Source organism: Limulus polyphemus, unplaced genomic scaffold (assembly GCF_000517525.1).
Source record: "Limulus polyphemus unplaced genomic scaffold, Limulus_polyphemus-2.1.2 Scaffold5981, whole genome shotgun sequence".
In the NCBI taxonomy this organism is placed as follows: Eukaryota; Metazoa; Arthropoda; class Merostomata; order Xiphosura; family Limulidae; genus Limulus; species Limulus polyphemus.
Genome location: NW_013671591.1, coordinates 41,028 through 52,414, shown reverse-complemented (window position 1 = coordinate 52,414; position 11,387 = coordinate 41,028). Strand labels below are relative to the sequence as shown.

Sequence of the window (11,387 nt, the reverse complement as noted above, 5' to 3'; positions counted from 1 at the left end):
TGAGTAAAGACTTGCTACAAAGTAGACTGAATTATTTCATACATTATCAGTGAGTAAAGACTTGCTACAAAGTAGACTAAACTGAATTATTTCATACATGATCAATGAATGAAGACTTGCTACAAAGTAGACTAAACTGAATTATTTCATAAATTATCAATGAATGAAGACTTGCTACAAAGTAGACTAAACTGAAATATTTCATACATTATGAGTGAGTAAAGACTTGCTACAAAGTAAACTGAATTATTTCATTCATTATCAGTGAGTGAAGACTTGCTACAAAGTAGACTAAACTGAATTATTTCATACATTATCAGTGAGTGAAGACTTGCTACAAAGTAGACTAAACTGAATTATTTCATACATTATGAGTGAGTAAAGACTTGGAACAAAGTATTTCTTTTAACTTTGATACAAGTTTAGTTTTATTGGATTGAGCCAAAAACTGTTCTCAACTTTGTTATGTGATTGCCTGTATCTCAGTTTTGAGAAGCCATAGATAGACTTGTGATCTGATCAAACAATGATAAATTTTTTTGTTCAATTCAACATTATAAGGCAATATGGCTTCCTGTTTGGTGGAGATTCACGTATAGTTTGGAACAGTGATAGTGTTTTATAATGTACTGCTAGGAGAAACAATTCTTCTAAAGTTATAGTTGATTCTTTTACAGTTTGTGAAAATTTTACATTATCATTTTGCATTTGAATTTTTTCATACTTGGCTCACAGTCTAACTTCATACAGCCAAGTGTAAAATATTAAAATATAGTTTTTTATTACACTTCAACATCATAATTCAAGTGTAAATACAGTCTAACTTCATACAGCCCAGTGCAAAATGATAGTTTTACTATTACACTTCAACATCATAATTCAAATGTAAACACAGTCTAGCTTCATACTATTTACACTTGAATTATGATGTTGAAGTGTAATAGAAAAACTATCATTTTGCACCCTAATGTAAATACAGTATAACTTCATACAGCCAAGTGTAAAATGATAGTTTTTCTATTACACTTCAACATCATAATTCAAATGTAAACACAGTCTAACTTCATACAGTCCAGTGCAAAATGATAGTTTTTCTATTACACTTCAACATCATAATTCAAGTGTAAACACAGTCTAACTTCATACAGCCAAGTGTAAAATGATAGTTTTTTCTATTACACTTCAACATCATAATTCAAATGTAAATACAGTCTTACTTCATACAGCCCAATTTGATTTGTAGCAAGGATACCTAAATGGTGTAACAATGCATTATCATTTTTATAAGAACAGTATGTATAATTAATTATTCTGAGTTTTTATCTAAAAAAGTAGCTTGTTTTAATCATAACTTCATAATAATTACAATCTTGTTTATAATACAAATAGATTTGTTCAGTTTTATCCCCCTACTCCCAGAAATAGGATTTAAAAGCTTTAGAAGTTCAAAGTAACCTGTAATAACAGCCTTGCAACTGAATTAGCTCTATCACACAATGCACTTGTTGTGTGGTTTATTTTATTCCACTGCAAAGAGAAATGAAACAGTTTGAAATTCAGATGAACTTTCTACAGATTATGTAGCTTCTGCAAATATCTTATTTCTATACAATATAATTTTTAAGTATCAATTCAAAATGCTTAACTTTATTGCAGATGTTAATTACTGCTTTTTTATTTTTATCTATGTTCTCATAAAACTTTCCCATAAAGTATATGCTCTACTAAGCTGTAAGTTTTATCTTTGTTTTGTGCCACATATAGTTTGTGTTTACCATATGAAAATCATGTTGACTTTATAAAGTTGTTAACAGGGTTTTTGTTCAACACAAGTTTCAAACACATTTTCTATTCATATTTTCAACTTCCTTTTCGTGATTTTCTATTCATGGAGTAATGTAGGCTATTAAGTGGTTCTTTAAGACACAGTTTTACACGTTAACTAATAAATACTAGTTCTTTAAGACACAGTTTTACACGTTAACTGATAAATACTAGTTCTTTAGACATAGTTTTACATGTTAACTGATAAATACCAGTTCTTTAAGACAGAGTATTACCTAAGAATAAACTGAAACACTTGCAGTACTTTTCAAAACCCTGATGCCTAAGATAAAATCAAATCCTTCTGATACTTGTATTTCTTTACGAGCTTACTCTTGTCCCCCAGAAACAATGGTCAGGGGGTACTGACTAAAATGAAGGATAGAAAAATATAGAGGGTAATTATTTTGCTCCTTTTTATATGAATCTTCCACCAATGTGATAATTCAAGTAAATTGCTACAACTGATTACAGGAAAGTCAGGTGTATAAACAGATTAACTACTATTGGACCCGCACTTTTTTGACAGCTGGTTCTTCAGGTGGACAAGTGTTTTTGGTGTTTTCTTCAACTCCATCACTAAAAGTAGAATTGTCAAGGTTTGAATCCTCTGATTTTTCTGGACCAGTACCAAAAGTGTTAGTAGATGAGATCTTGGAATCACGGCTCTCCTCACCGGGTTCCTCAGAATTGTTATCCTGTTCTTTGTCGATAACAGCTGATGTTTGGTCATCAACTGGTTCATTATCCTGGTGGCTATTGGATTTACCATTTGGGGTGGCAGAGTTATCATCTACTACTTCTTTGGGCATTCCTTCCAACAAAGAAGGCTTCAGCTCCCGTGCCAAGTAGTGGGTCCACAGGGTAAGCTCCACCTTGTGGGGAGTCCATTTTCCTTCTGAATCTAACAAAAATTAAAATTTCTTGTTATAAATAATAACTTCTGCATTTAATCAGGATTTCACCATCCAATTACGTTTAGGTTAAGTTAACTCATCAAAATAAGAACTTAAACGTTGTACATTTGCTGTTATATTAAAGTTTTTCTTCATTACCCATTCAAGCCGTCTCCAGCCATTATTTGTCTCAAAGTGGGTTCCTCGTCATCGAATACGTCATAGACACTAAATATAAACGTATTTTCTTGTGAAACAAAATAATTCTGTTTTGGCCCCCTCGTGGTACTAGCGGCATGTCTACGGACTTACAACGCTAGAAACTGGGTTTCGATACCCGTGGTGGGCAGAGAACAGATAGCCCATTGTGTAGCTTTGTGCTTAAATTCAAAACAAACAAACTTCTGTTTGTAGCAGTATAACTGTTTTATTGTTCCTGGTATGTCATACCCTGTTTTACCTTATTGGTATAACTTTTTTATTGTTCCTCGTATGTCATATATTGTTTTACCTTACTGGTATAACTGTTTTATTGTTCCTGGTATGTCATACCACCATTTTGTACCTTACTGGTATGCATGTTATTGCATACTGTTCCACTTTAACTACCGACTCAACTTCCCAGAATAAGATCGAGTAGTCAGCTTCCTATTCAAATGCTCTTAATGACCTAGTTGAACTTACTGTTACTTATAATGATCCCATAGCTCAAAGTTGTACCTTTCGATACACAGCCTGTCACTTCAACCACTATTTCCAGTGCTTATAATTACAAACTGAAACATTTTGAATAATAATTGTGCTTTTAGAATTGATTTAAACATGCAAATACTTTATCTTGACGAAAACACGAATCTCAGTTACCGATAAAAAAGGCAGGTGTACAACCATACTTACTCTCTAACACAGGTAGTCATAACAATGGTAGGTTTACAACCACCAGTGTCTCTACAATCACACGTATCCTCTAATGCAAGTTTGAATCTTGGGTAGTAATAAGAAAAGCCTTTTTACAACCATTAGTGTGTGTACTAAAATTCAATAATCCGAGATATAAGTATAAAACTCGGGCCAAGCGGGATTCACAGTATATTATACTTGCAAGCTGCCAAACAGTGGGGCATTTCAAATGTTAAACGTTTAGAGAATTGATAACGATACTCAATGCCCATAAAAAGAATATAAGTGGGTTATCATAACTATTACACTAATTTAACAAGTTTTGAAGACCACCAGCATGCTCAGGATTTTCTACTTGGTGAGGAGTTGATTTTACTACTGACCCAAAGACTTTTATTGCTGGCTTGTCTTTTAATCCAGTAGAGCCCACGGATTAAAATGCGCTGTTGGCCGAAGCATCAGATATAAGGGACCTAGTTAGCTTTGAAGTATCCTGGGAAGAGTTAGCCATAGTAAGTCAATGATCTAGCCACAAAATCCAAGCCCTCACAAAACGAATTGACTTCGACCTCAGAGAAACTGCCACAAAAATACCATGTTAGTTAAGCCAAGCCAGCCAACTTCAGCACAACCAGTGAAGCAGGAGTTGAGGATAGCATCCAGACAATCAGAAGCTTCTTCTGAGATGTCCCATCAGATAACGTTTCATCACCACTTGGAGACGACATCAGACATTCATTCATGTCTGTCAAGGCTACTACATCAGGAGATGACACCAGACATGCACTTACATCTGGCAGAATTGCTACATCCAGAGATGACACCAGACATTCACTCGCATCTGGCAAGATTACAACATCATGAGGCAACATTCACTCTTATCTAGCAGGACTACTACATCTAGAGACAACACCAGACATGCACTTATATCTGGCAGGACTACTATATCTTAAGACAATACCGAACATTCACTCACGTCAGGAAAGACTACTAAACTTGGAGGTAACACCAGACATTCACTCACGTCTTGCAGGACTGCTACATCCAGAGACAACACCAAACATCTGACAGGACTGATACAGCTGGAGACAATACCACACATTCACTCATATCTGGCAGGACTACGACATCCCAAAGCCTAAAACAACTTTCCCAGAGCTAAGGTCAGCTGAAGGGGTGCCTAGACACTTGACTAGCACCATTAATGATGGTGGTGGAAGCTCTGACAGCCCCTTCTATTACTTGTAGAAATATCACGAGTATTAGAACGAAGTTAGATGTCAAAACCTTATCTCCATTCGCATTTCTACCATTGTCAACAGTGAGGACCTCCTGGGTCAATTAAGGAGCCTCTACTTTGACAGACAACCAAGCAATGACCACAAACCCATGAACAACCTTAAAAAAGTCAGGGATTAACCTGCCAATTACCCCATGCACCATCATCGTCGTCCTGACAGTGCAGAAGATCCAGCTACTAAAGCAGTACTGCCAAGAGATGGTCATCAAATGGACTGAAGACTAGTCGATGTACGACCAGGAAGAAGATCGACATTCAATGCCACCTCCCCAATTGGAAGAATAAGCATTGAGTTTCAAAGACAGTTTTGCAAATATATGGGTACCTCTGCATTTATCTTTATTGATTTACTATAAATCTGAATCCAGTTGACTTGTAAATAATTTCTTATAGTTAATAATTTGTCATTATTTTGAGGTAACACCTGGCCTGCCTCTAGGCAGATTCGGCTGCATTGTTTCACATTATCCTTCAATGACTAGTTAATCTGGGTAAATCTGATGTTATTTTTGAATTATGTAACATGAGTTTAAAACAGTTGTAGAGAAAACAGCTTATGATCCAGTCCAGCATTCTAAACCAGTACACAAACAGTGTTTCTGTTACTAAATATAATTATAATTATGTCCAGTCTCTTCATTTGCTTCTCACAAACTCGGCCTGTTTGAGAAAAATTATGTAATAACTATCCTGTTGAATCTCCTGTTATTCTGTGGAGCTATCTTGTCCCTCCAAATAAGATCGGTTTCACCTGAATATACTACACACGTAAACCGGATATCACGTGCTCACAACTAATGCTTGGTGAAAACAACTATTTACTAAAAACTACACAGAAAATCTTGCAAATAATAAATGGTTCTGGGATTTTGCAAGTTTTTGAATTTGTCACAGCACCCAAGTTTTACCCCCCCCCCCCCAATACGTGCTAGAAGAAAACGTTTATGTGAAAGATTGATGCTGATTTTTCCCCAATGGTTCTTACAGATATCCAAACATTCTCCTGATAACAAAGATATCAACACATATTGTAAGGAGTGCCTCAGTCCTTCTAAATATACGTGAGCAGCTTCATGGTAGCAATGACATAAACATGTCTGGTAAAGGGTGCTTCAATCTTTCTTAGGTATGCCTGAGTAATCTCATGGTAGCAATTGTATCAACACATCTTGTAAGTAGTGCCTCACTTACACTTATAGATATCCAAACATTCTCATGGTAGTAATGATATCAACACGTCTTCTAAGAACTGCCTCAGTCATGCTTACAGATAGATATCCAAACATTATCATGGTGGGAACAATATCAACATGTCTTGTAAGAAGTGCTTCGATCTTTCTTATGAATATCTAAACATTATCATGATATCAACACGTCTTCTAAGATGTGTCCCAGTTATTTTTACAGATATATAAACTTTCTCATTGTAGCAATGATATCAACCCATCTTGTAAGGATTCCCTCAATACCCAAACACTCCCATGCTACCAATATCAGCATGTCTAGTAAGGATTCCCTCAATACCCAAACACTCCCATGCTACCAATATTAGCACGTCTAGTAAGGATTCCCTCAATACCCAAACACTCCCATGCTACCAATATTAGCATGTCTAGTAAGAATTCCCTCAATACCCAAACACTCCCATGCTATCAATATCAGCATGTCTAGTAAGGAGTGGACCAATTATTCTTACATTCTCATAGTATACAGAATTGCTGTAAACATACGTTGTAAGATGTAAACAAGTTAATATATTTAAAAATGTGTAAAATGGATTTAAAATCTTGAAAGATTTCCTTATTCATTTCTCTACAATTTTCTGGATTTCTCTAGGTCTGTGGTTTGGAAGCCTGTTGTGCTTCCCTCCTTCCAGAAGTTTCAGTTAAATTCTATTTCAAACATTAACAACCTCCAGGCCAAACCACCAATGGTTACATACACTGGTGCAAATGCAGTATTAGAAAACAAAGTGGGTATATAATGTAAACACAAGCATAATGCATTATGACAGAAAATAAATAAAAAAAGACAAATAAATACATTGGTTAGAACATAAAAATTTGGTATTGTGAGTTCTTAGCTTGACACTGTGCTTTCATTCTCCCGTACATCATATCAATTAAAGACTGTGGAATGTTGTTCCAAGTATCCTGTAAAACTTCCCACAATCTGTTCAAGTTTTTATTCTTCCATTCAGTTTATTAATGAAAGACTGTGGAATGTCGTTCCAAGTATCCTGTAACACTTCCCACAATCTGTCCAAGTTGTTTGCTTGCCATTTAGCTCCACATGGCCTCGATGTTCTTCACATCCAGACATAGTGAAGGCTACAAGTTATTTACGAGTGTTCAATCAGCCTCTTTACCTTCCAAATAGGTTTTCACTACATTAACTGTATACTTGGGGTCAATGTCATATTGAAAGATAAAATCTTACCTAATGATATTACTTCTGAAAAAATAGCACAGAGTATCAGAACCTGCCTATGTCTTGGTAGTCAGAGTATCTTTAATTTTATGTAAATCCCCAACAACCTTGCCTGAGATACGGCCCCACTTGATCTACCCCATACCTTACTGTAGGTTAGGGGTTACCATTCAGTCTTCTGGTCAATAGCTGTCAAGATGAAATAAGTCAAAATGTCAACAGAAAACTCTTATTTATTTAAATACCTTCCAAATCATGTGTTTGGTTTAAATTAATTATAAAAAATGAGATGTAAGAATATCACATGTGACAATCATTAATTTTCTAAAATCTGGGGTATGTAGATGTTGTAATGCTGTGGCTATTATACTAACATCAACTAGCATTCCACACTTTTATTGATTTTTCTATTATAAAAGTATTAAAAATGATATTTGATTGATTGTTAGAGTAATTTTTAAAAAGTAGATCAACCCTTCTTTATTCTGTGGCTCTAACTTAACTGTTTTATTTTCAAGTAAAAATATGGTTGCAAAATGCACTGTTTCTGACGAAGTATGACAAGACAATAATTTTTTAAGAACATTTCTGAAAAGACTAAAGTATCAAAAACTGGAGTTGTCAAAAGACACAACTGCTACCACAGTTGACAAGAGTAGGCCTAGAAGATCACCCAAGATTTTCATATTAGATGTTAAGTATGTTAGATTTACTTTGCTCAGAGACAGATGCAAATCTACCAGCTTCCTTGCTGTAGAACTTCAAGAAACCACTGGTGTTAAAGTTGACCCTTCTACAGCATGATGCAAATGACATCAAGAAAGGCTGAAATAAAACAGAAACAAGCAGAAGAGACTTAAGTTTGCAAATAGCCAAGATTGATCAACCTGTATGTGGAGAAGAGTACTTTGGTCAAAGTTTGAGATTTTAAACACACACACAGTCTGTTAATCCCAGGAATAGTGAGTGATTAAACTTTAAGCATGATGGAGGTGGTGTCTAAGTATGGGTCTATTTAATCACAGTTAGAGCTGTTGATCTCTACCATATTCATAGTGTTCTGAAATTTGCCCAACATATTCAAGTACTCATTCACTATGCAGAAATTCTGTTTCTCAATATATTAAGGATCCAAACATATGGTCAATGCAGTAAAACAGTATCTTACAGAAAGGCTTAGACCTCAATAGAGTTAAGTGTGGGGGGGACAATCCTGATCAAGTAAAAGAGCAAAGACAGTCTAAGTCAAAGAAGGAATTCTGGACAGTACTTCAAGATGCCTTGAATTCAATTCCCACTGAGTATCTCTAAATGCTTGAAGAAACCATTTGTTATAAGTTTATGGCAGTGATTTCAGTTGAGGGTGGCCACAAGTATCTCCAAAAGCTTGAAGAAACCATCTGTCATCAGTTTGTGGCAGTGATTTTAGCTGAGGCTGGCCACAAATATCTACAAAAGCTTGAAGAAACCATTTTTCGTCAGTTTGTGGCAGTAATTTCAGTTTAGGGTGGCCACAAGTATCTCAAAAACCTTGAAGAAACCATTTGTCATCAGTTTGTGGCAGTAATTTCAGTTTAGGGTGGCCACAAGTATCTCAAAAACCTTGAAGAAACCATTTGTCATCAGTTTATAGCAGTGATTTCAGTTGAGGGTGGCCACATATATCTCCAAAAGCTTGAAGAAACCATTTGTCATCAGTTTATGGCAGTGATTTCAGCTGAGGGTGGCCACATATATCTACAAAAGCTTGAAGAAACCATTTTTTATCAGTTTATGGCAGTGATTTCAGTTGAGGGTGGCCACACATATTTTCAAAAGCTTGAAGAAACCATTTGTCATCAGTTTATGGCAGTGATTTCACCTGAGGGTGGCCACAAATATTTTCAAAAGCTTGAAAAAACCATTTGTTATCAGTTTATGGCAGTGATTTCAGTTTGGGGTGGCTACAAATATGGACAAAAGCTTGAAGAAACCAGTTGTCATCAGTTTATGACAGTGATTTCAGCTGAGTGTGGACACAAATATCTCCAAAAACTTGAAGAAAACATTTGTTATCAGTTTATGGCAGTGATTTCAGCTGAATATTAAATTAAGTTTGTAACCCAGCATGTTTTGAACTTAAAAACCAGAGTGATCAGTGAATGGTCTCTAATTTAAGTATTGTAACAAGTGTTCCCTGTGGAATGTCTTAAATAGGAGAAACAGGAAGATACTCTGAACAAAGGCAACACAAAACACTCTAAGACAGATTAAGTCCAACTCTTTCACTATTGCTCAAAGAGATCACAGCACAGAATGAAAGAAAAACTAGCCAATCACAAGTCTTGTTTACAAACACCAGCTAACCAAGCAAGACATAAGACACAAAATCCTGATAAACTTCTTCTCCAACAAAAAAGCTTTCCAGCAGATTGACCATTTCAAACTCTTTTACCAAAAGTTAATCTAAATTTTCTATAGAAATTGGTGTACATAGATGTTATTACTTAGATTTTTTTCTTTTACATCATCTAAGATAGTTTTTTTCTATTTACTTAAAATACTTTTTACTGCAGGAACCCCCTTTTGGCACCATGTATCTCATTAAGCATTATAATAAGACACTTCATAACATTCTTTTCAGTTAAATTTACCTTATACAAACCTAACTGATGCGATAATAAAGACTGCAACTAAATGAGACAACAGTATGAAAAAGAATGTGGTTCAAGGAATCAAGTTCCATATTTCTTTTAGTGAGATCCTTTATTAACAGTTTCTCATTCATTTTGGGTGATACATGGCCACTGGTCTAAATGACTGAAGCTAAAATATTTCTAACTCAATTTCATTTAACCAGGAAACAAACTGGTACCCACCTCTTTACGTACACTTGGTTATGAAATATTGATAATTAACTAACACTGACACAATAATACGGAGTGTGAAATAGAAAACACCAAAAAAAATCTCTGTAATATCAAATCAGGAATGTGTCATTTGACTCCCCATGATAGTAGGCCCTGATGATTTGGACTGTAAACAGTTTCTGTGGATTCCCAGAGCCTCGTGTCAATTACTGTGCATAAGGAACACTTATGGCCTTTAGTGAAGCAGTCTTGATGAAAAACTGATTATCACAAAATATAACCTTTTTGAAAGAACAGAAGTAACACAATCAAACTATATAAAAAGAGTCTTTTGAGTTGGTATTATTTTCAAAATGTTTTACAAATTAACTGATAAATACTAGTTCTTAAAGACACTGTTTTACAAGTTAACTGATAAATACTAGTTCTTAAAGACACTATTTTACAAGTTAACTGATAAATACGAGTTCTTAAAGACACAGTTTTACATGTTAAATGATAATTACTAGTTCTTAAAGACACTGTTTTACATGTTAACTGATAAATACCAGTTCTTAAAAACACTGTTTTACATGTTAACTTATAAATACCAGTTCTTTAAGACACAGTTTTACATGTTAACTGATAAATACTAGTTCTTAAAGACACAGTTTTATATGTTAACTGATAGATACTAGACAAGGTTTTGTCATCATCAGGTACTACCACATTTCCTGATAAAGCAGATGAACCCCCACGTGAAGCAGAAGCCAATGAGACAGAAAGCAGTACGGAAGAAGATACGTCCCGTAAAATTAAGAGACTTTGTTGAATTTTAATTTTGTGTTTGTAAATTCTGTACATTTAATCAGATTATTGTTAATTATCTATTGGTTTAATGTACGTGGCTGTTGTTCGGGATGAACAATTCTAAGGAAAAGGCAGTGTTACGACAGCGGAAATCACGTGACGCTGGCAACACGTCATGAGTTTCTAGAAGGATCATGACTGTTCCTGGCAACTGGAGATATAATTGCAGATAGACCGATATAGAGACAGATAATTGAGTGAGCGAGCTATAGTGACCGTAAGTAAAGTGCGTGAATCGTTGTGAATTATAGCGTGTGTTTAAGTTAAAGTGAATGTGGAAATTAAGTGTATTGCAAAGTTGTATTGAGAAAGAATAAACTAGTTTTAACTAAGAACGGA

The 11,387-nt window shown here is 35.0% G+C and overlaps 1 protein-coding gene across 1 annotated transcript in view; it reads right to left on the bottom strand.

Annotated features, from left to right (window-relative positions):
- Positions 1-2,226: 2,226 nt before the first annotated feature.
- LOC106473217 overlaps positions 2,227-11,387 on the bottom strand; it is a 25,513-nt gene continuing 16,352 nt past the window's right edge. Inside the window, exon 5 of the mRNA XM_013933901.2 lies at positions 2,227-2,728. Coding sequence (XP_013789355.1) covers positions 2,328-2,728 — 401 coding nt within the window. The 3' untranslated portion in view covers positions 2,227-2,327. The remainder of the gene's footprint in view (positions 2,729-11,387) is intronic.